This window comes from Etheostoma spectabile, chromosome 16 (assembly GCF_008692095.1).
Source record: "Etheostoma spectabile isolate EspeVRDwgs_2016 chromosome 16, UIUC_Espe_1.0, whole genome shotgun sequence".
Taxonomy (NCBI): domain Eukaryota; kingdom Metazoa; phylum Chordata; class Actinopteri; order Perciformes; family Percidae; genus Etheostoma; species Etheostoma spectabile.
This window is the reverse complement of record NC_045748.1, coordinates 14,914,359-14,936,187: the sequence shown is the minus strand read 5'-3', so window position 1 is coordinate 14,936,187 and position 21,829 is coordinate 14,914,359. Positions and strand designations below refer to the sequence as shown.

The window sequence follows — 21,829 nt, the reverse complement described above, 5'->3', positions numbered from 1 at the left end:
CAAACAATTCCTTTGATTTGTTGAGCCATGAGTTTTGAGCCATAAAAGCAACATCAACTACAGCAATCTCCAGAGAAGATGGAGAGTGGGGCTACAAGAACCTTCAAAACACATTTAAAAAGGGTGAATCGGTTTGAAATTGTAGTTTAATTGCTGGCTTTAAGATTGTGTTCCCCAATTGCTACTCTTATTGTTCCTCAGTTAAAGTGGAAGTTACGTGATTTTCCACAATGGGACTGATCAGTGGGATAGGCCAAGTATGACACAAAAGCTAGTCATCTCTACCTTCATGTACTATTGCAGCCATTCCATGTTTCAGTCCATTACATAAATCAATTGGTAAAGCCCCAGTGAGCCGCTCACTAATTTTTCCACTTCTACCGTTTCCAGACAAATGTTATTTGATCAGTAGGATCTGCAAATTGTTGCAAGACACAATATAATAATGCTGCATCAAGGTATATCAGAAAGGAACCCAACAGTGCTCCAAACACAAAAAGAGACCAAGTCAACTAGTTGGAATACTTTATTCTCGGTTAAGAGATATCTGTACATTAAAGATCAAGTGCCACTTTTTAAGTTCATAGAAAGTATAACAGAGGCTGCACTATGTGAACAGGAAAAGAACCAGATCAAACTGCATCACTTTACTCAAAGCTGGAGAGGAAATTCAACACAGTTTGTTTGAGTTTAGCATCAGATGCCTCAGAGATTTGGCCATCAGCCCTGCAATCAAAAAGAGATTGGTTACAAACTGCATACATACAGAACACACTTTATAAATCTAAATGCTGGTGTCTAGAAGCTCTTCAACTTACCTGATAGCTGTCAGCAGGTCTTGGTGCTGGCTCAGGACGTGCTGCAGGAAGGCTTTCTCGAACCTGGTGATCTTGCTAGGTTCCATTTTGTCCAAGTGTCCCCTCACACCAGCATAAATGACTGTTACCTGTTCTTCAATAGCCATTGGACCTGACACAAATGCATACAGTCACAGAACATAAGACAACTGTAGAATGGATACATTTTCTGAAAGAAGCCTACTAAGGGACATTTAATACTGAATTTAAATACTCACAGTACTGTCCCTGTTTAAGGAGCTCCGTTAGACGAACGCCACGGTTCAGCAGTTGCTGAGTGGCAGCATCCAGATCCGAACCAAATTGAGCAAAGGCTGCCACCTCACGATACTGGGCCAGCTCCAGCTTCATGGTACCAGCCACCTGGTGATGGACAGAGATCAACAAGTCAGAATCAAAGACATTTACTGTGAAATAGCTAGGAAACGGGTGATTACACGGAAGGCTAACCTGCTTCATAGCCTTGGTCTGGGCAGCAGATCCGACGCGTGACACAGACAGTCCGACGTTGATGGCTGGTCGAATACCTTTGTAGAACAGCTCAGTCTCCAAGAAGATCTGAATGAGAAAACGGCATTAATAACTGGGTTCAGGAGTTCAACTGGAATGAAGCAAGTCAACGAGTCACACACTCACTTGTCCGTCTGTGATGGAGATGACATTAGTTGGAATGTAGGCCGACACGTCACCAGCCTGTGTCTCAATAACGGGAAGGGCTGTGAGGGAGCCGCCGCCAAAGTTGTCGTTCATTTTAGCAGCTCTCTCCAGCAGGCGGGAATGCAAGTAGAAGACGTCTCCTGGGTAAGCCTCACGACCAGGGGGACGGCGGAGCAGCAGGGACATCTGACGGTAGGCGACAGCCTGCAGAAAGAAAATACAAGGTTGTCGTTTCTCTGCTAACTAAAGTTTGTTAAAATAAAATGATTTACAGCAGCTGCTTCTCTCTGTGTAAACATCCCCACTAACAGTCAGATTAAATAAAACTCACCTGCTTGGACAGATCGTCATAGATGATCAGGGCGTGCTTGCCATTGTCTCTGAAGTACTCTCCCATGGAACAGCCCGAGTAGGGAGCCAGGTACTGCAGTGGAGCGGCATCAGAGGCAGTGGCAGACACTACAATGGTGTACTTCATGGCGTCAGCATCAGTCAGCCTCTTCACCAGCTGAGCCACAGTGGATCTCTTCTGGCCGATAGCAACATAGATGCAATACAGCTTCTTCTTCTCGTCAGTTCCTTCGTTAAAGCGCTTCTGGTTGATGATTGTGTCAATGGCAATTGCGGTTTTGCTACAACACAAATGTTGATACTAAGCACCGTGTATTCACCAAAAACAGATCCATGTCTCACACAAATCAATCTCCATCTTATGTTAATATTCAAATTTAAAGCAGCCATGAACTGACAAAGGGCTGATCTACCAGGAAACAGAAGAATTAATGGTTATAAAAACATATGGCAACAAGCTATAATTATAATATATTGCATTACTGATTATGTGTCCCACCCCTCGTCAGTATTAGCACTTCCACTGCTGTAACGGTATTTCAATGGCAGCTGGAATCACATCAAATGCTGCCATGTGTTCAAGTATTCACTTTGAGCAGGGTCCTCCTACCCAGTCTGCCTGTCTCCAATGATGAGCTCACGCTGTCCACGACCGATGGGGACCAAACTGTCCACGGCTTTGATGCCAGTCTGCATTGGCTCCCTCACAGAGATACGGGGGATGATACCAGGGGCTTTAAGGCCCACACGCCTGCGGATTTTGGAGCCCAGGGGACCCTGTTAGGAAAATAGTGGAACAAAAAAAAAAGAAACGGACTGTTATTAACTGGTGAAACCAGTAGTATTACAGTATAGTAGTATTGAAACCTGGTAGTGTTATCTTGTAAACATGATTAATTACTTTTATGTAAAGCACGGTGTGTTGCATTTTATGCATGAATTGTGTGATAGAAATACACTTTATTATTATCATTATTCACCTTGCCATCGATGGCATTTCCCAGAGCATCAACGACACGGCCCAGGAGCTCTTCACCAACAGGCACATCTACAATAGCACCTGTTCTCTTGACAATGTCGCCCTCCTTGATCAGCTTGTCGTTACCAAACACAACAACACCAACGTTGTCGGGCTCCAAGTTCAGAGACATGCCCTGGATAAGAGAAGAAAAATGTATTTACTACCACGTTTCCCTTTAGCCATATTACTGATAACATGACAACTGCCCTCCAAGTACATAATTAAAACCACTAATTATTCTATGAACATGTAATGATTTGATCAATTGTTTTTACAGTAATGGACATTCTTCTATATTCTAGGAACAGTCTTTTATGCAGTATATTTACACGTGTACTCCAAACATTCGAGCTGTAGCATCAACCCATTCGGTGAAAGGTTCGCGTATAAGGGTTACATCATCAATCTTACCTTGAGACCAGAGGAGAACTCCACCATCTCCTCAGCCTGCACGTTCCTCAGACCGTGCACTCTGGCAATACCATCACCGATGGACAGCACGCGTCCAGTCTCCTCCAAGTTAGCACTGGTGTCAGCTCCCATGATCTTTTGCTCCAGAATGGACGACACCTCAGCTGTGCCTTTAATGTATGTAAGGCACACTAATTAACAACTTTGGAAACACTGTTGTGTATCGATTATTTCGTTTTATAGTAGTAGTAGGCCAAAACAGGGTTCCTGAAACACTGACCCGTTTTCTGCAGCCATGGTCGCGTGGTGTGTAGATTCTTGACTCCTACACATGCTGCGGCAACGTTCTTGGATACCTTTAAGACAATGAGAACGAGTACAGAAATCAATTTTATGCAGACTGAAAGGTGTAGCACTTTTCAATTGAATCACTTATTTTAAAATCAGCAAAATCAAATATAAAATCAGGCACAAATGTATTGAGTGCACCCAGTTTAAACTAATTCAATCTAATTACAGTCCTGCAATAACTTTGTCATGGTGCTAAGAAAGCTTACCTAATTGCACTTCCAGTTTGGGTGTCTCATGTATTACCAGTACACTCAGTACTGTTTAAAAATCGGGAAAAATATTTGTAACTGTTTCCTATTCTAAACAAATCATCTACTATTTTTGATATGTCTTAGCTTAATAAACACAATATGAACCAATATTTACAAGTATTATTATCAGTCTGTATTGATGTTACTTTGATTATTTATTTTTTTTTAATAGAGAACAGTACATTCATTTTTAGGACATATGTCATTACCAACTATCTGGATAGGAAACAGAGCTGCAACTTAGACAACAGTTGTAAATTGTTTTATTGTGGAGCAGACAGAATATCTTTTCATCAACAAGAGACTGAGGATTTTGGAAACAGCTTCAGAACCGCAACTAGTGTTATTAAGAATAACTTTCTGGGTTTTCAAACCTCACCAAGTATTAACTATTTGGGAAACTCATAAACTTGTCTGCTACTCAAATGCAATATTAAGTTACTGGGATTCATTCAAATATTGAATTGATATACGCCATTTCCACAAACATTTCATTCTAAATCAATATTGCAGCTCTATATTAGCAAATTCATAAACATTCTACAACAGGACTAGGGCTTGTGCCAAAATAATGGAGAAGGGCCCAGGTCATACAGTCTGCAGGGTCATAGGACACTCACCAGTAACAGTTACTAGCAAGAACAGTATTAATATCCAGCTAATGTCACCCCAATACATAAACAGCTAACCTATGCGAAGTTTAGCCGGGCAAATGCATTTGCAATGAAAGCTAGCATGAACAATGAAAGCTAAAGAGACAAAGCTGACCTTCAATAACGAATTACATTCATCACTGCTCTTTAGCTTAGTCATATTAATTGACAACACATTAACACATGATTCAGAGATTCATTTTATCGTCTAGTCACGCTTAATAGTTACCGTACTAGCTAGCTTGTGGGCGTCTTGTTGCAGTCTGTCAGCGTCAAAACATAACAGCGGGACTGGGAACTAGCAGAGTGAAGGGCCCGGTGTCCTCCGGCGCAAAGACGTGTGTATGCGCAACACCGCCATGACTTTTTTAATTTGAATACATTCAGAGTTTTATAAAGGAAATCGACACAAATCTAAACACATAAGACGTTAGAGTTGCTTACAAATCCAGCCTGTCGAGGAAGACTGCGGGTAAGAGCCGCTGCGACGCGTACTGACAGCATGTTGTCCTGCAGGATCTGTCCTGCTCCTGGTTCAGAGAGAGAAGGATGGCGGACACGGCGACAAATGTGTAGAAAGGTCGCAGATACCCGGAAGTACTTACAATTAAACTACTTATTTTTCTTCTTTCTCATAACTATGACAAGAAATAGACAATGAAATATTGACAAGTGAGTAAACAAATAACGGATAAGCATAGGTTGATACAACATAAAATAACAAAAAAAAAGATGCCACCCTAATATTTCATTTCCATTGGTTGTTTTTCTTGAATTGTATAAATGTACAATTCACAACAAATGACCAACAACCAATGAAATATAATGTAGTATATAGTTTTAAAACTATACTGTGTTTTGTACGTTTAATGAATTTAATCAACGTTATAAAACATGTATTTATACTTGCTTTTGTGTTTACTACCACTCATGCCTACTCATTAATAACATTCAATAAAATACATAGTTATTACTATAGATATATAATTATGACCCAGGTTCAGGGCACCGTGCATTAACATTTCTTGAAATTTAATGCACAAAAATATAGATTAACTATTTCATGGTAAAATCTTTTTTTTTTTATAAGTGGGTGCCATTGGGGTGCTTAAGAGCTAGACAATTTGTCAATATTATCTTGGTTTTGGAGTAAAAAGTATAGTTAATTAGAGCTAATTAACTATACTTTTTACTCCAACCTTCGAAAGATTGTGGAGCAGAAGCATATTACTCAAGTACCTCAGAGTTGTAGTGTTATCTGTGCTTGAGTGAAATATACTTTCCACCATCTCTGTGATAGGCCTATTATAGGCTATAAGAAAATCACGTTCTTTTAATTTGGGCGGAATTTTAAATATAGTGTGTAAATCGTTAATATAATACATCAGGACTTGGCGCTTTTCTTTTAGGGAATTTTAATCGCTCCCTCTGTCGCTTGTGAAAACCCAATGAAGGGAATCAATTAAATCGCTCCGCTCCAAACCCAGCAGCACTCTTCCGCTACTCCGTCCCATGCATCTATATAGCTACCGTATACTATCTATGATATGAACTGCGGTATTTTCCCATCCTGTAGTTTTAATATCCGACCCACGGGGGCGCTCGACCAGGTGAAAATGCCCGGAAGTGGCGCATGTAGCTTTGTGAAGGACCAAGACGGACGGCTGATGGAGACATTTTAAAATAAACACACAGCTAACTGCTAACGGCTAACAGGGCTCGCAAAGGTGCGAGCGCACTGCGCCAAAACACGTTCAAATTCTTCAAAGTTGTAAAGAAGTAACGTATAATTAGGAGTACATTGTTTATGCTTGTAAATCAAAGAGGCTAGAGATAACCGAAGATGTTGAAAAGTCTAACCCTGGGAAAAGACGAATATAACTAACGCCGAGGTAAGTTGTAACTAGCGCGGCCGATTTTAAATGCTAGCTAAGTAGGCTAACGTTAACGTTACCGCTTTGACTCACTGAGATAACGTTAGCCGTTAGCTGCTGACATTATCCTGCTTGTTACGCCTCTGGGTGGCTAGATACTGCTTCCATTTATAGGATCGTGCTAGGCAGCTGCCCTGCAACCTGAACATTTGCCGTGACTTGTCGTCTTCTCGCCAAGTTTGCAGAGTGTAAGGTTATGATCGAGTTTAGCTTCACTACGCAGCTGTAAGTAGTGCCTGGATCCAAGCTTGTGTTAGCCTTAGCTAGCCACAGACACAACTAACTAAAGTAATTAAACCATTCAGTGTTAAATGTCTGATAGTACACAAACTTGGTTCAGTGTGACCGAGGAGGTTTATATAGAAATAAATGGAATCATTCTCGGGCTGTTTGAGAAGTCAAAGTGGAATACAAATAAAAGTAACTCGTAGAAGCTAGCTAGCTAGCTAGCTAACCAACATTACTTAGCTACATACCAGTAATGTCGATAATGGGAATTTCTGGCCAAATTGTTGCATACAATTCAATGAGAATATTTTTTTTGTTTTTGGTATGTTAACAGTTTGTAGCAATGCAACATGTTAACAGAATAAAATGCACAGGATACGTTTACGGCGTTGTATGCAGGTCGGTAAAAAAGAAAAATGCTATAAAGATACAGCTATTCAAATATTTGGCCTTTGTGATAAAAATTCTGAATATCCACCATATTTAATAATGCCCCTATGAATTGCCTATGCTATCAGACATATAGCAGAGATTAAGACTGAATTGGAATTAGTGATGTGTTTTTCTTCCAGCAGGTGAGCTCCTGTCCAGGCACATTGGTCCATGTTTGATGGACCTTTGGGCTCTGGCTTCAACTAGCATGAAGATGGCTGACTCAGACAAGGCAGAAGAATTTGTGGATGCTGAGTGCCCCCCAGAGTGCCTTGATGAAGCACAATCAGCCACAAGCTCTGTCCAGGGAGAGCAGGATGAGCATCTGAAAACGGAGCCCACCACCAGTACCAGCTCACCACCAAAAGAGGCAGACAGCCCCTTGAATACAGAGGGTGAGCAAAGTCTCCTCTCCATGCCATGCCTGATGAAGGAGCTCCGCCGAGACTCCCCAGAATCTCAGCATGCCTCTACAGGAAGTGACAAGCCAGTATCTTGTCATGTCTATGAGAGTGACTCCTCAAATCCCTGCATGCTCTCCCCTTCATCTAGTGGCCACCTTGCTGACTCAGACACACTCTCCTCAGGGGAAGAAGGTGCTCCTCCCAAGGGAAAAGATGGAGAGGGCGCCATGGAAGCTGCAAATGATCCTGGGCAGGCAGTAGGAAGGCAATCATCTGCTATGGCTACAGGGGGTAGGAAGTCTCGGCGGTCGCGTTCAGAGAGTGAGATGCCGCCAAATGCAATGGCTGCAAAGAAAAACCGCTGCCAGCCCACCTTGGTAGCAGCAGGAGGGCAGGAAAAACAAACCAATGGCAAGCTGGCAAAAGTGAAAGGTCACCGGAGCCAGAAACACAAGGAGCGAATACGTTTGTTGAGGCAAAAACGGGAAGCAGCAGCACGGAAGAAGTATAACCTGCTGCAGGACAGCAGTACAAGTGACAGCGAGCTCACGTGTGACTCCAGCACCAGCACTTCTGAGGACGAGGATGACGACACCTCAGGAGGTAGCAAGACAATCAAGACAGACATTTCAGGTAACATCCAGTGTTCACAACACATGCTTATAGCACAGTGCTACTACAACTGTGGGGTAGGACAGGGTAACAGTTGCAGCCCCTTAGATATCCCATGTAGAACACTGTATCACATAGTGATAAAAGAACACGACAATTAAAATGACTAGCAATCAGAGTCAAACACAGAGCTTGACAATAAGAGAGAGCCTGCATGACTTAAAATTTTCAGGCAAACCAAAACAAATGTTCACATGCCACATATAGTAAGAACATGTAATAGGATTATATAAAGCCTTTGCAATATTAGCTAAGTACAAGCACTGCTTTGTATTTGTTTTATCAATCACTTTTATTTTTCTCACTCATCTCAATTCAGTCACCCTGTTTTTAGATACTTAGATTATGTGTGTATGAGGGCCTATGCCCAGTTACTTGTAGTAAAACAATGTATGTTTTGTTAGAACTTTATCTCATCATTTGCATGCTGTGAAAGTCTAGTGGACATTCTTCAACTCATGGAATGTTGTAAACTAAGTTGTGTTACTCTAACCTATATTGCGAGCTCTGCAAATCAACAAGTAAGCCATTTGCTCTATATCCTCTACGTTTGCTATAAATAGACAATGAAGGGTGCATGATCACACTGTTCAGTTACAATTTACTGTACAGTTACGGTTCAGCTTTGGTGTGCTGGTAGAAACATAGTCTTCAGGTGACAGGAGGTTATCCTCTCTATAATGGCTTCTGTGGCACCTTTGACATGTCACATAACTCATGGGTCATGTACGATGAAATAAAAATGCATATATAGCTCTTACTAAGGATGGCTTTAAGCTAAAAAATAAACTACGGCACAGTAGTGTCTAATACAAATAAACTCTGACAGTATTGTCTGCACATTGGCCCTTTGATTCTTCCCTTAGCATATGTTTCTTAAATAAATGTAGAACTCTCTTGGGTGAGTTGAGTTCTCCATAAGTAGCAACTGGCAGGGTGGTACTCACAGGCTTGCTGCGTACTTTAGGTGGTTCTTTTCACTGTGGTTGCATTTCCTAGGAATATAACCTGTTGGGTTGGTTTTGGTAGGCAGTTATTCTTTCCTGGTAAATTCTGAATTTAGCTGGTGGTTTGTCAAGGTTTTTGTTTAACAAATTATTGTCACTTAGTGTGTTTTCAGAGTGGAAATTGTTTATGCAATGTTAGTTTTTATGATCAGAAGCACTATAGAGCGCTTATACAAGGTGTTGGTTTTGAATAAAACTAACGCTATTGCATATTTTTTGAAGGTGATTGAAATTTTAGAAGAAATTATCGTTAGACATATCTGTTGCCCTTCATCAGAGGTTTGTTATGAATTTGCCTAAAATTGGTGTTTTTACCTCAAAGTCTCTCCAGTTAACACATTTTCAAAACCATGGTAACTGAATCAGTTTCCCGAGACATCAGTTATCTCCCATTAGGGATCCGTACTACATGAAATGTTTTCAACCATTTTTTTACATCCCGCACACAGATTTGAGTGCTTCAACTGCATGATGTAGTCCATCAGCATGAAAGAGTCGATCTGCACGTAACCAAAATCAAACTGTCATTTTCTCTTTTAATACAAAAGTCCACCTCCGAAGCATGAAAGTGCTACTGTATTTTCTTATGGCTTGGCCTCAATGTCTTTAAAGCTGGCTTCAGACGTGCATCGGAGAGATCCAGAGTGGGCGCCCAGATTCATGGGCTGCTGGACACCAGTTCGTGGGACAGGAACGGCATCGGCAGTGTTCTGGAGGAGGCCATGACGCGATTTGCTGTGATGCAGCGCCAGACTGAGGAGCGCTTCCGCATCTGGATGGAAAAGCTTGCACACCTCGACTCGGACAACGATTCATCCAAGCGCTCAAGTGATGCCATAGAGGGGCAGCAGCATCCATCCCATGGGGGACGCCCGTCCCCACCCAGTTCCTTTTTGCCATCGTCAGAGTCTTCAGAGACTATGGCTGCCTACATGTTGGCACGAGAGAACAACAGTCTCGCCTCCACCACTAACAACAACAACAACACCCTACCTGATGTGGTCACTCAGAATGGAAATCTAGGTGTTCCAGATCCTGGTCTCTTGAATGTTTAGATTTCACTTCTACACCACTCCTCACTGTTTCATACTTCGATCTTACCAAGAGTGGAACTACTTGATGCAGAAAGCATGGCCATGGGTATTAATAGGTTAAAGATGCAAGGTCACTAAACGGATACACCATCAACAGCAGCTGGGCCCGACCTGGTCATTTGAACTTGACTCTGTGCATACCTGAGGCCAAGTTAGTGCATTGGCTGGCACTGAATCACTGTGAGATTCGACATTCAGAATAATTCAACTCACCCCTTTGATTTCTCCAGCATCTGTGACACACGGCATATCTCAATAGACTGTTGAGTCAGGGCACTTATTGTATTGCTTATCGTCTCGCTTGTTTGTTTTTGTGTAACACACACACACACACACACACACACACAGCAAAGCTAATTGTGTCATTCTTACAGCACCTGGGCAGCCGTCATGAGTGCTGGGTGGGGTGCTACTGCTTAATAGCATGTGCCTTGTCTTTCTGACTTCACACTGGGAATGATAGCTAGAGCATCATAGTAATATTTCTTCAGAAATTGGGTTCAACACTCTACATTACCCTTCTTTCTCCTGAACTATGTTTGCACTTTGCTTGTAAATGGTTAAGGACTTTTTAAATTCTTGTGACAACTTTTTATTTTGGTGGTATAGCTACTATAACATATTAAACATATACATAACAATTTAAATTTGCCTCTAAGTATATACACAATACTAACCCACCAATTTCTGCTTTTTTTAAATCCTATGATGTAATTTAGATTAGATGTGTTTACATTTTGTAATATTTGCGTTTCTGTTACATTTGCTGCTATTGCTGCCTTTGTGCAGTAACAAGAAACTAGTGAGGGAGTTCTGACTTCCAATGTTTATTTTTAGTAGCCTATATATATATATATATATATATATATGGACATCAGATAAGGCATGGGTTCCTATGTTGTGGCTATTAGCTGCAATATCAAGAGCCTCAAATTTCCACTCGTATAATATTCGCCTAGTTAGTTTTTTATGTGCACTAAGCTGCCAGCTTGGCCTGTGCTCCACAAGGTGCTGCGTGTTCCTGCAGCATGATTTGAACCTGAAAACCCAGGCATCAAACTCAAACATATACAGCAGTTATCCAGCTGCAGTATGATGCATGGCAATGTTTACTGATTTCCTAAGAACTAACTGATCTGAGTGATCAAGTGGCCTTCTCTGGTTCAGATCCTGTGGTCTTTTTCGCGAAAACACTCCACTGCAACCCTCTCCTCAGACTACTTTTACTGATGTAGATGGCCATAGTGTCACAGTTCAACACTGCTAACACTATCTAACCATCAAATACATTGATGAAGGAATTTTTGGCCTAATCATATTTATAGTTAGGACGTTAAAGTGTTACGTTTTCTGTATGTGTATATGTAGCCCTATGTCTGTCAGGTTTTACAAAAGGTAACGCTGGAGGCATTGTTTCCCCACCTGTTTGCATGTGGTTATATTAGAATTTAGAATGTGCAAGGCCAAATTAGTTTTCATCAGCAGCATGTGTGCAAGGTTTACCTTTGCTAATGCTGATACATGGTGACTGACAGAATATTTTATCTATTTAGTTGTTTTATCTTGGCCAAATGGTTTTGTTTCCAGTTGTGTGAATATTGGCGTTTTTGGTTCATGGTGCATAATTACCTACATTTAGTTTAAATGGATCCAACAGCTGCTGTCTTGCATTTGTTAAAACTGAAATTACCTTCAAATCAACATTTTTGTCAACATGGTAGAGGGAACCTTGTGCATACAATTCACAAACGATGTGCATTAAAACCAACACTAAGGACAGTCCATTGTTTACCAAAGAGACTATCCTGGTTTACATTAGTCCTTTTTCTATCGTCGATACATGGCCTTGACATTGGCAAATCCTCAGTTTCTCTGGTAACTCTAGTACCTACCTATTTCAACCCAATCAGCTATTCATAGGAAGTGTTCTCTCATAGTACATGCTGTCCAGAAAAACTCCCTCACACACACCTACAGACACGTCTGGATTGTGTGTGTGCGCGTGTGTGTGCGCGTGTGTGTGCGCGTGTGTGTGCGCGTGTGTGTGTGTGAGAGACCCAGGGATTCCTTTTGACAGGGTAGAACAAAGACACATGTTCCCTTAGTTATTCTTCTGTTGTTTGGCTGTTATTATCCCACTACATTTTATTCACTAAGTAAAATCATTTTGAAGTGTTTTGTAATGTCTGTATTCTAGTGTTTTTATGTGAATGGCTGTTATTTTAAAAGCAATAAATAGAGGAAAAAAACACTTAATGATTATTTATTTTATTTATTTACTCTTATAATATAAAAGCCTCACTAGTGTAAATTTGGATATTGCTGATAACCTTATTCACAGTGGGGCGCTTTTTTTGTTATTCATGTTTTAGTAGTGCTATTAGATTGGATGAGCCAAAAATGTTCAAATTCACTGTTGATGTAAACCTTTTGTAGTTTGGAAAATGGTGTGTGTTTTCCTTATTGTAGACGCTGCAGTTAGCAGGACTATGGATACGGTGTCCAGTCTCTGTTCCAAACAGTCCTATGATTGCAAAGCATGATTTGAATAATGAAGTGTTTTCTTTGTTTTCTGCAGACGGGCTTCCAGTAGTGGGTCACTATGATATTTCAGACACTGATTCTAACCAGGAGAGTATGAGTGTGGAGACAGTCCGGCCCACGGTGATTAAGCATGAGCTAAAAACACACAGAGGCCAGGATATGGCAGCTCACTCTGGGTGTATAAAAGCTCTGTGCTCTATCTCAGGTCAGTTACAAACCCGCTGAATCCAAACTGATAATTTCCACTCCTCTCAGTGAAGACAGTACATTTAAAAGCATGGGTGCAAAGTGCTTTGTGGGGGAAACGGTCTTATTAATCTCAGCAAGACGCCTTTGAAGTACTACTGCCTTCATCCCACACACCACTTGCTTGCATTGGGTGCTATAAAAAAAAAACTCGCTGCCTTGCTTCAAGACAAAAGAATTGATCTTTTATGACTGACTAGCCGGCATTGTCAAGACATGAACATAAAGGTCCACAATTAAAGTTCTGTCCAATGTGTAGCTCCATGCTATCCAGTCAGCTTTTCGAACAGCGTGTCAGATTCATCATTTTGTTTTGTTTTCTTGTCTGTGTCAAAGCAGCTGCAGTCGTTATATGTCAACAAGGCCTGAAGCTCCCCACTGCTCTGGTCCTCACAATGTGTGACTCTGTTCCTCTCATTTGTTTCAGGCCACATGGAGGCAGAGCTGTCGCACAAGGAAAGTTCTCAATACAACAAGGGCCAGATTAACATTGCTTCCTCTGACAGTGAGGTGGAAATAGTCGGAGTGCAAGAGAAAGCACGGTAAAGTGGGGGAAACTTTATATTTTTTATATATATATATAGATATATATATATATATATATATTTTACAGGCCAAAAGTTTGGTTACACCTTCTCATTCAATGCATTTCCTTTTTCTTGACTATTTACATTGTAGATTTCTCAATCACGATTATTTTGATCAATATTGTGATTACGATTATTATCACGATTATTTGTGTATTTTAACCAAAGAATTTTTATTGTCACATAGGTTGTTTATAACTGCTTTCACATCCATATTATGCTACATTCTTCTTATGATGAAGTTGTACACTCACCTAAAGGATTATTAGGAACACCTGTTCAATTTCTCATTTATGGGGTCTTTGGCTGTTGTAGCGCATCCGGCTCAAGGTTGTGCGTGTTGTGGCTTCACAAATGCTTTGCTGCATACCTCGGTTGTAACGAGTGGTTATTTCAGTCAAAGTTGCTCTTCTATCAGCTTGAATCCGTCTGCCCATTCCCCTCTGACCTCTAGCATCAACAAGACATTTTCGAAAATCCCAGTAACTGAGCAGATTGTGAAATACTCAGGCCGGCCCGTCTGGCACCAACAACCATGCTACGCTCAAAATTGCTTAAATCACCTTTCTTTCCCATTCTGACATTCAGTTTGGAGTTCAGGAGATTGTCTTGACCAGGACCACACCCCTAAATGCATTGAAGCAACTGCCATGTGATTGGATGATTAGATAATTGCATTAATGAGAAACTGAACAGGTCTTCCTAATAATCCTATAGGTGAGTTTCGTTGAGAGAAAACCAAGGGTTTGCAGCGCTGTCAAAAAAGCAAAGGGTGGCTACTTCGAGGAATCTAAAATATAAGACCTATTTAAGAGTTATTTCACACATTTTTGTTAAGTACATAATTCTACAAATGTTCATTCATAGTTTTGATTCCTTTTAGTGATATTCGACAATGTAAATAGTCATGAAAACAAAGGAAGTGCATTGAATGAGAAGGTGTAACCAAACTTTTGGCCGTGTGTGTGTGGATAGATAGATAGATAGATGGAGAACAAATTTAACTTTACAAATTTATTTTAACTTTTTTTTTTCTCAATCCAGATTCACCCACCCATGTGGAGGGGTGATAAAGAGTTTGTCCACCTGGAAGGAGAACTCAGTGGAGCAGTTAAACAGCACAATTCAACCACAGCTCTGGACTACTGTTTCCCCCCAGCCCAACTGGGTGTCCCCTCCTGAAGTGGTGGACCTCACACTGGATGAGGACGCCGGACACAAATACCTACTTTAAACAACCTGTACACTGAAGACTTCTTATTTCTCCCTCTGACTCCTACTCATCCCTCTTGTCTTGCCTCCATGTTACAACTGAAATCCCTCCTATAGTTGCGGCCTCGCCTGTAACCGCTCATGGACTCTTCCCGCTCCAGAGCACCGTTTGTTTTTAACTTACTGTTCAACAATCATGTATCAAAGCCATTCTACTGACGTGATTCCCTGATCTTGGCTTGTCAGCGCTGAATTCAGTTGTAATAAAATGGCACAGTGCAGGTGGAAATTTACGTAAGAGTGATTTATCAGTTAATGATAGCAATATCCTACCATTTATTTAATACCTCAGCTACCCCTTGATAACAGGTGGAGGTTGTCACTTTGTGTTGTGTGCTTGATAAATATATAGTGAAAGCATCAAGTTGCTGCTTGACAGCAGGTCAGTATCACAACACAGCTGTTGACCTGCTTCACTACAGACTTTGAATGGCATTTTTTTCAGATTTGGCATTTTCGTCTGCAGTCACCTGTGGTCCAGGCAGCTGGTACACTTTCTGTTGTACAGTGAACCACAACGTTGGCTTTGTACCTGCTTAGGGTCAATTTTGTTTTCAAAAAGTCTCACCACTGGTTTCACATATTTACACATTTAATTCAGTCTATGTATAGCCTAATGCTCTTGTGCTGTCTGGCAGGGTTTTGGTTTATCTTAGAGGAAGAGTTTGACATTTTGGGAAATAACTATTTGCTTTTTTGCAGAGAGTTTGACAAGAAGATTGATTGCAGCCCTTATCTTGGCACAACTATGAACAGGTGGAAACTTGGCTCTGTCTACGGTAACAAAATCATCTGACCAACACCTCTAAATCTCACTGATTTTAATTATAATTGTTTCATTTGTTTAATACACATTAAAAAAAACTAAGTGGGAAAACAACGATTCACTGTATAGGGTGTTCTTATGCCAGACTATTTTTGGCCTAGAAATAGTTAAAAGCTATCTTAGCTGTTTCGCCGACTTCCGTGTTTGTGCTAAACTACGCCAACCCGCTGCTAGCTCTAGTTTCGAATTTAATGGACATACATGAGTGGTATCTATCTTCTCATCTAGCATATTTCCCAAAATGTCTGATTTAAATCGAGAGCTTTTGTTTCAGAAATACTACCATATTCCTGTACGTTTTTCATGAAAACAAACAGAAAACCACTGGTTAAACTCAGACTCTGAAAGAAATACACAAACGCAAACACATTGACTCATTTCCACCACAGCACTATGTGGTGGGGGTGTATTGGCAATAGAAATTCTGTCTTATGTTTTAAAAGCCACAGAGTCTGCTGTGTTGCTGTAGAGTCAGAGTGTCCCAGGTGACGTAGTTTTCAGTGAATGTATAACCCTGGAGTGCTGACCGGGTGCACTTATTGTTTGCATGCTTATCCTGAGTGGATGCAAACACCTTTAAACCTCCGGGAACCCCTTTATAACAACTGAGGAAATGTATCTTCCATTGAATACTGCAAAGCAAGATGGCCAGAATGCCTTGAAATGTGCACTATTTTCTTTTAGAACCGTATAAAGCTTATTATTTTACCTTACAAAGCAGTGGATTTTGCTATCTCCACAATAAATATTTTAATAATAGATGTGAATTTAGCACACTAAAAAAAGTATAAGTGGTGTTGAGTTTGTACCCAGGTGTTGGGGGTGTTTATAGAAACTGTTTATACCCTGATCCTCAGGGCTCGCTTGCTCTCTCTTTTCCTGTGGTCTTATTTTTGTCTCGCAGTACTGCAGCCACACTGGTAAATTTGTATCAATGATCCAATTCCACCCACTGTTTCAACACTTATGATTAATTTATTTCATATTAAATAGCATCTACTTTCCTAAGTGATGCTTGAGTATTCTATAATAAAATTATTTAACTTCTGCTGGTCACAGAAGGGAAGGGAAAATCCTAAATATAAGGAACTAAACCAAAGTCTAAATGCAATTCATGTTTTCAGTTTGTTTCCTTTCTGGATTTGAAATCTGCTTCCAGTTTGTTTTAAATTTGCTATTAGTCAAAATATTTTCACTTGGAAGTCATTCATGTGTTGTGAAATGAGGTAACTTTTATTCTGTTTCAAACTCAAGATACAGTGTAGTCTAATGTTTTTGTTTTCCTTTGGCCAGTTCTTTCCACTAAATACAGCTACCACTGCGATGGCAGTTCTTTTACCAGGCCACTTCTGCTTGCAAAATCCATATTTGTTATTGTTCCTTAGGATTATTATGAAATGTTAGTAAGACTAATGTCTTTTAGTGTTAGAGGTTTGTTATAAAATTAGGGCGGGTATGCTTGACGATGGTTGCACATAGCATGTTTGGTCACATCTTTAACCTCAAGTCAGATATAATCATTATCCGTAATTTACCTTTGCTCTTCTGTTTTTATTGTTTTATTTTACTGTCAGTATTTTTAAATTAACAAAACTATTTGTTATTGTGTTGCTTCTGCAAGTCCTCGACTTCCTTGGAATTATGTCTGTAGAACAACAAGAAACTATTTTAAAACTAAATAAATAGAGCGTTATTTAATGACCTAATTGTACAGCAATTTATTTCCTTGTCTCTAGAAAATGCTAATTCATTATAAAAGCAGTAAACTGGTATGTAGTCTTTGTTCATGCAGTGATTGATAGGATAATGATTGTTTAATGCCAAGCTTAGGGTAGGAAAACTGAACTGGGGAGGATTTATTTTTTTCATGTAAGTCTGAGGAATCAATGCCTATTTGCAAAAGTGGCTGCCACTTTTGTCCATCAAAAGTAATTGGGACAAAAGACTTTAAACTGAAGACGATGACATTTGGTTGCATGCTTTTCATCCTTTCAGACCACTTTAACTACTACTTTAGCAAACAACTTAAATTCTACTTACAAAGTTCTCCCTCAAATTTAAATACAATAATGGCGGCACACTGTTTAAAAAGTCCTGTCTATCAAAAAGTGTTTTGCACAAGTATTTTCTTGTGTGTAGCTGTGAGAATAATTGCCATTATAGGTAAAATACTTTATGACACATCTAATTATTTTCTTTTATCCAGTTGCCAAATGTCTAGACAACTGCCTCGCTGTGAACAAAACAACTTCACCCTCACCCACAAAAGTTGCATGCAGGGTCAGAGGTCATACTGTGACACCTGCCGCTAGGGGGACATATGGAGTTTGCATGAAGAGGACAATGAGGGAGTGGAGCAATGCAGTCTGTGGGGCCCTTTTTCTAAAACCAAAGCCCTTTAGCCAGCTCTTTTCACCCTCGGGGCAGAACATCAGCTGTATGCTAATTTTTACAGGGCCGTGGTGGCCTCACAGAGCAGTGAATGCGCTGGCTCACTCTGAAAAGCCAGAAATAAGTATCCTTCCTCTTGCAGATGTCTTTTTAGTCTAAATGATGCAGCTTTAGATTCTGTGTTGTACAAGTGCTTTTCCAGGTTTATTCCAAATGACAGCTCACTTGTTAATGATGCTCCAGCCACCACCAGAGGGCTTGACAAAAACAACAACAAAAACATGTGACTACTTCTAATTACTAGTGAGCACAACAAAAAATGTACTTGAGACGTCAACTTTTTGCTGTTTTAAAACCTATTTCCATCCTTCATGTTATGTTCTGAAAAGACAAGTTAGAACTCAAATGAACAAATGTAAAATATGTAGATTGGAAATGATTAGTCAATTAGTTGACTATTTTCATAATCAATTATTCGCTTTAGTAATTTTTCAAGCAACAATAGTGGGAGGGGGAAGCCAAGCTTGTCAAAAGAGAAGATTTGCTGCTTCTCTTTGTCATATATAACTAGGGTTGGGCATCGAGGACCAACTCCTACTTGGAATTGTTTTAAAAATTACAATCCCAGTAGAATCGTTTGGAGGATTTGGTCTCAAATCTGATCATCGGATCCAAATTTAATATGCGCAAGTTTTGGTTTCTGTATCAGCCAGGGGCTTGTTGTGTTGCCATGGAGTACAGTAAGCAGCGCTCTAGTGTGGCTTTATTTTGCGTTGAAAAAGCCTTGTACACTGCAACCCACCATGGAATCAAAATAAAACCTTATTTGTGAAATAAGAATGTGACCCATTTCAACTCCAACCCTCAAAGAATTGGAATCGAGAAGCTATAAGAACCGGACTCGAAAGGAAGAATCAGAATTGGAATCAGAATCATTAAAATCCAAATGATCTCAAACCCTAACTGTAAAATAAACATCTTTGAGTTTTGGTCAAACAATACAAGGAATCTGAGGATGTGACGTGGGCACTGGAAAGAGATTTGTATTTTTTTTTGTACTACTTTTTTTTAATATTCATAGACAAAAAAATTATTGGAATTGACAATTAAAGACCGCTGCCGCTCTGAATATAATAAATCGTTTATTGACATTAAAATAGAAAGCAATGTGACTCATGAACATGAGGTCAGAATGGAAATTCATTTTTCAAGAAAATCAAACATCGCAGTTTCTCTGGTTATATATTATCCTAAAGGTATTGTAGTAAAAAGAGAGTTTGACAGTATTAAAGGTTATTTGTTAGTAAAGGGAACTGATTGCAGTAGTCAGACCTGCACTGATAGTAAAGCATTGTGAAAGGCTCTTTGTGTGGCAAGGCAGGCTTAAAGCATTAGATGGTGGGAACTGGAAGACGAGGACATATGGGACTAAGAGTTTTGTGACCCCCTCAGCCTCCCCATGCCCATCTGTTCCTTGCCCCTTCAGGCTTAACACTGAAGGCAGAAAGGTTTTCAGGACACAGGCAGTTTTCAGCATATCTGCTGTACAGGGAAATGGTACAACACAGCGAGAGGCTGTTTTTCAAATGAATTATAATGAGAATTGAATATTTCTTAATGTTCTGTAGCAGATTATTCAGCCACATTTCCCTGATGGCTGTGTTTGTTGGTTACTTCCCACTGAGCGATCCTGTCTGGGACAACTGATCTACTGGGTCCAAAAGTGTAATCTAATTTAATCAAATGTGTTTTCTTCTCCTTTAAAAGATTCCTATTACGAACAGGCTATGTAGTCTTTACTCATGTGTTAAGGAGTGTCGGATGTCCAGTGTGCCTAAGGAAAGAAAATTAAATTGGTGAGGATTGAAGTCCGATGAATTGAATCTTCTTATAATATATCCAAAACATGGGGCTTTGAGTGTGGACTAAAAATTCCTGTGTGGGTATGCAAGGCCTTTAATCTTGATGTATCATTTCATATAAATTGATCATACGCTTTGTATGTAAAAATGAATGTCACTGGTAAGTATGGCTTGCAAATATAGTGTAGTGAAAGTAGAAACAAATTATAGTACTGTACCTCAAAGGAACTGTACTTAAGTAGAGTATTGAGTGATGATGGTGCAGTGGATATGACACATGCCTTTGGTGTGGGAGATCTGGTTTCCATTCCCACTGCGATACACCTGAGCAAGACACTTAACTCAGTTACTCCTGAGGCGTGTGGCCTCTGACAGATATAGCAGTTGTCAGTAGCTTTGGATGAAAGCGTCAGCTAAATGGTGTGTAATGTAAATGTGCTTATCTACTTTCCATCACAGCGTATTAAAATAAAGTTTCACCTTAATCTTCCTGCTTTGGGGACCCAGTGGATCATCTGTAGTACCCATCACAGTGCGGAATAATATATTACAGGTTATTGGGTAATATTTAAATTGCGTTTGAATTAATTTTGATAAGCAGACCTCTATTTCTGATGTATACATGCCAATGCTAAATATGAGATTGGTGAACTAATGTAAATCCCAATGGTGAAACAGGAACAGATCTTATCGGACAAAATGATTGAAAACATGTGGAGCCTTTAGTCTCAAAAAGTACATTAACATACAATTTCCATTTTAATATTTTTGAAAAACATTCCAGTGATATCCACGCCAAATTCTAAATAAACAATAGCTGTGGCTCACTAGACTGAAATTCCACCAGATGTCTCTGTGAGGGTCTCCCACTGCCATTACCAAGTTCCTTGTCTGGGCTGGTGGGTTCAGTAAAAGATGCTCTATAACCGTCTCCGGTCATAGAGAATATTTGGTTCAGTCATGGAGGGGCGGGCTGTCCAAAACAGACATCCCCGCCCCGTTGCTCATCCCATTGGTGGTGTAGGGTGCCAAAGCCGGAGGGTCCTTATCGGTGGGGCTCAGTGATTGGTTGTTCGGGTCTGTGTGTGCGTGCAGTGCAGCCTTTCCGTTTGAATGTGCTGTGGACTGGAGGGGATCATTTCCATGGACCATCTGTCTCACTGGCTACCCACACAACAAAGAAGGACCCAGGATGGTGTTAGTACATGTTGGATATCTGGTTCTCCCCGTCTTCGGCTCAGTTAGAAATAGAGGTATGACTAGCCCTATATACTTTCTTATTCTAACCCTAACAAATGTCTCGGCTTTTCCTTCTTTTTAATTTCCTCAAATGATGTAAACAGAGCTGACACCTGCTAGCAAAAACGCAAGCCAACATAATAGCGACAGTCGAGCGTAGACAACATTAGCTGTCTTGCTAACTGTAGCGTCGCGTGAAATTAGCCGTTAAAGACCGTCAAATCCTGGTTATTCTGACTGAAGACATTTTTAATGTCATATAAAAGCAATGGCCGTTTGTTTTTTTTAGGATGTTTCAAGGCCTGTTAACCGCATCAAATGACTGCAGCTGTCAAATGGCAGCCCCTCTTTTCTTTTATCCTCAGCTGTGCTAGCGCGGTCTGGTTTATATTTTACTGCGCGGTGTTTACGTGCGTTTGCAGCGTTTTTTGTGCAGTCACAGCTAAGTTACCGTTACTGAAAAATACCAATAGCTTCATACGGTCACATATACTAGCTCAGATTCAGCTAATAATATCCACTGCTCTGTGTGGATTGTG

At 40.3% G+C, this 21,829-nt stretch overlaps 3 protein-coding genes and 1 long non-coding RNA gene across 11 annotated transcripts in view; 2 read left to right on the top strand and 2 right to left on the bottom strand.

Annotated features, from left to right (window-relative positions):
- Positions 1-508: 508 nt before the first annotated feature.
- atp5fa1 (ATP synthase F1 subunit alpha) lies at positions 509-5,151 on the bottom strand. Its single transcript, XM_032540424.1, has 11 exons — positions 4,997-5,151; positions 3,578-3,653; positions 3,298-3,467; positions 2,846-3,019; positions 2,476-2,642; positions 1,846-2,146; positions 1,494-1,718; positions 1,308-1,415; positions 1,076-1,220; positions 819-969; positions 509-726 (listed from the first exon to the last, which is right to left on the bottom strand). The coding sequence occupies exons 1-11, from the start codon at positions 5,054-5,056 to the stop codon at positions 648-650; spliced, it is 1,656 nt and encodes a 551-aa protein (XP_032396315.1). The 5' UTR covers positions 5,057-5,151; the 3' UTR covers positions 509-647.
- A 1,020-nt stretch (positions 5,152-6,171) lies between these two features.
- ark2n (arkadia (rnf111) N-terminal like PKA signaling regulator 2n) overlaps positions 6,172-21,829 on the top strand; it is a 22,743-nt gene continuing 7,085 nt past the window's right edge. The window contains exons 1-6 of one of the 6 annotated variants that reach the window (XR_004335773.1): positions 6,172-6,444; positions 7,287-8,183; positions 12,902-13,072; positions 13,541-13,655; positions 14,745-15,188; positions 19,713-19,715. Coding sequence is in view for 4 of the 6 variants with exons in the window: in XM_032540425.1 (XP_032396316.1) it covers positions 7,325-8,183; positions 12,902-13,072; positions 13,541-13,655; positions 14,745-14,934 (1,335 nt within the window). In the remaining 2 variants the exon portion in view is untranslated. Of the gene's footprint in view, positions 6,445-7,286; positions 8,184-9,841; positions 12,565-12,901; positions 13,073-13,540; positions 13,656-14,744; positions 17,500-19,712; positions 19,716-21,829 lie in introns of those variants that run through there. The other 5 variants (XM_032540425.1, XM_032540426.1, XR_004335774.1 and 2 more) reach the window with 5 other exon arrangements.
- The window catches only part of LOC116704815 (uncharacterized), a 19,575-nt gene continuing 9,905 nt past the window's right edge, over positions 12,160-21,829 (bottom strand). The window contains exon 3 of the long non-coding RNA XR_004335778.1: positions 12,160-12,279. This is a non-coding gene — a long non-coding RNA (uncharacterized LOC116704815). The remainder of the gene's footprint in view (positions 12,280-21,829) is intronic.
- Positions 21,057-21,829, top strand: part of ark2ca (arkadia (RNF111) C-terminal like ring finger ubiquitin ligase 2Ca) — a 10,462-nt gene continuing 9,689 nt past the window's right edge. For 2 of the 3 annotated variants that reach the window (XM_032540445.1, XM_032540443.1), the window contains exon 1: positions 21,057-21,304. Coding sequence is in view for 1 of the 3 variants with exons in the window: in XM_032540442.1 (XP_032396333.1) it covers positions 21,244-21,304 (61 nt within the window). In the remaining 2 variants the exon portion in view is untranslated. The remainder of the gene's footprint in view (positions 21,305-21,829) is intronic. The other variant, XM_032540442.1, reaches the window with a different exon arrangement.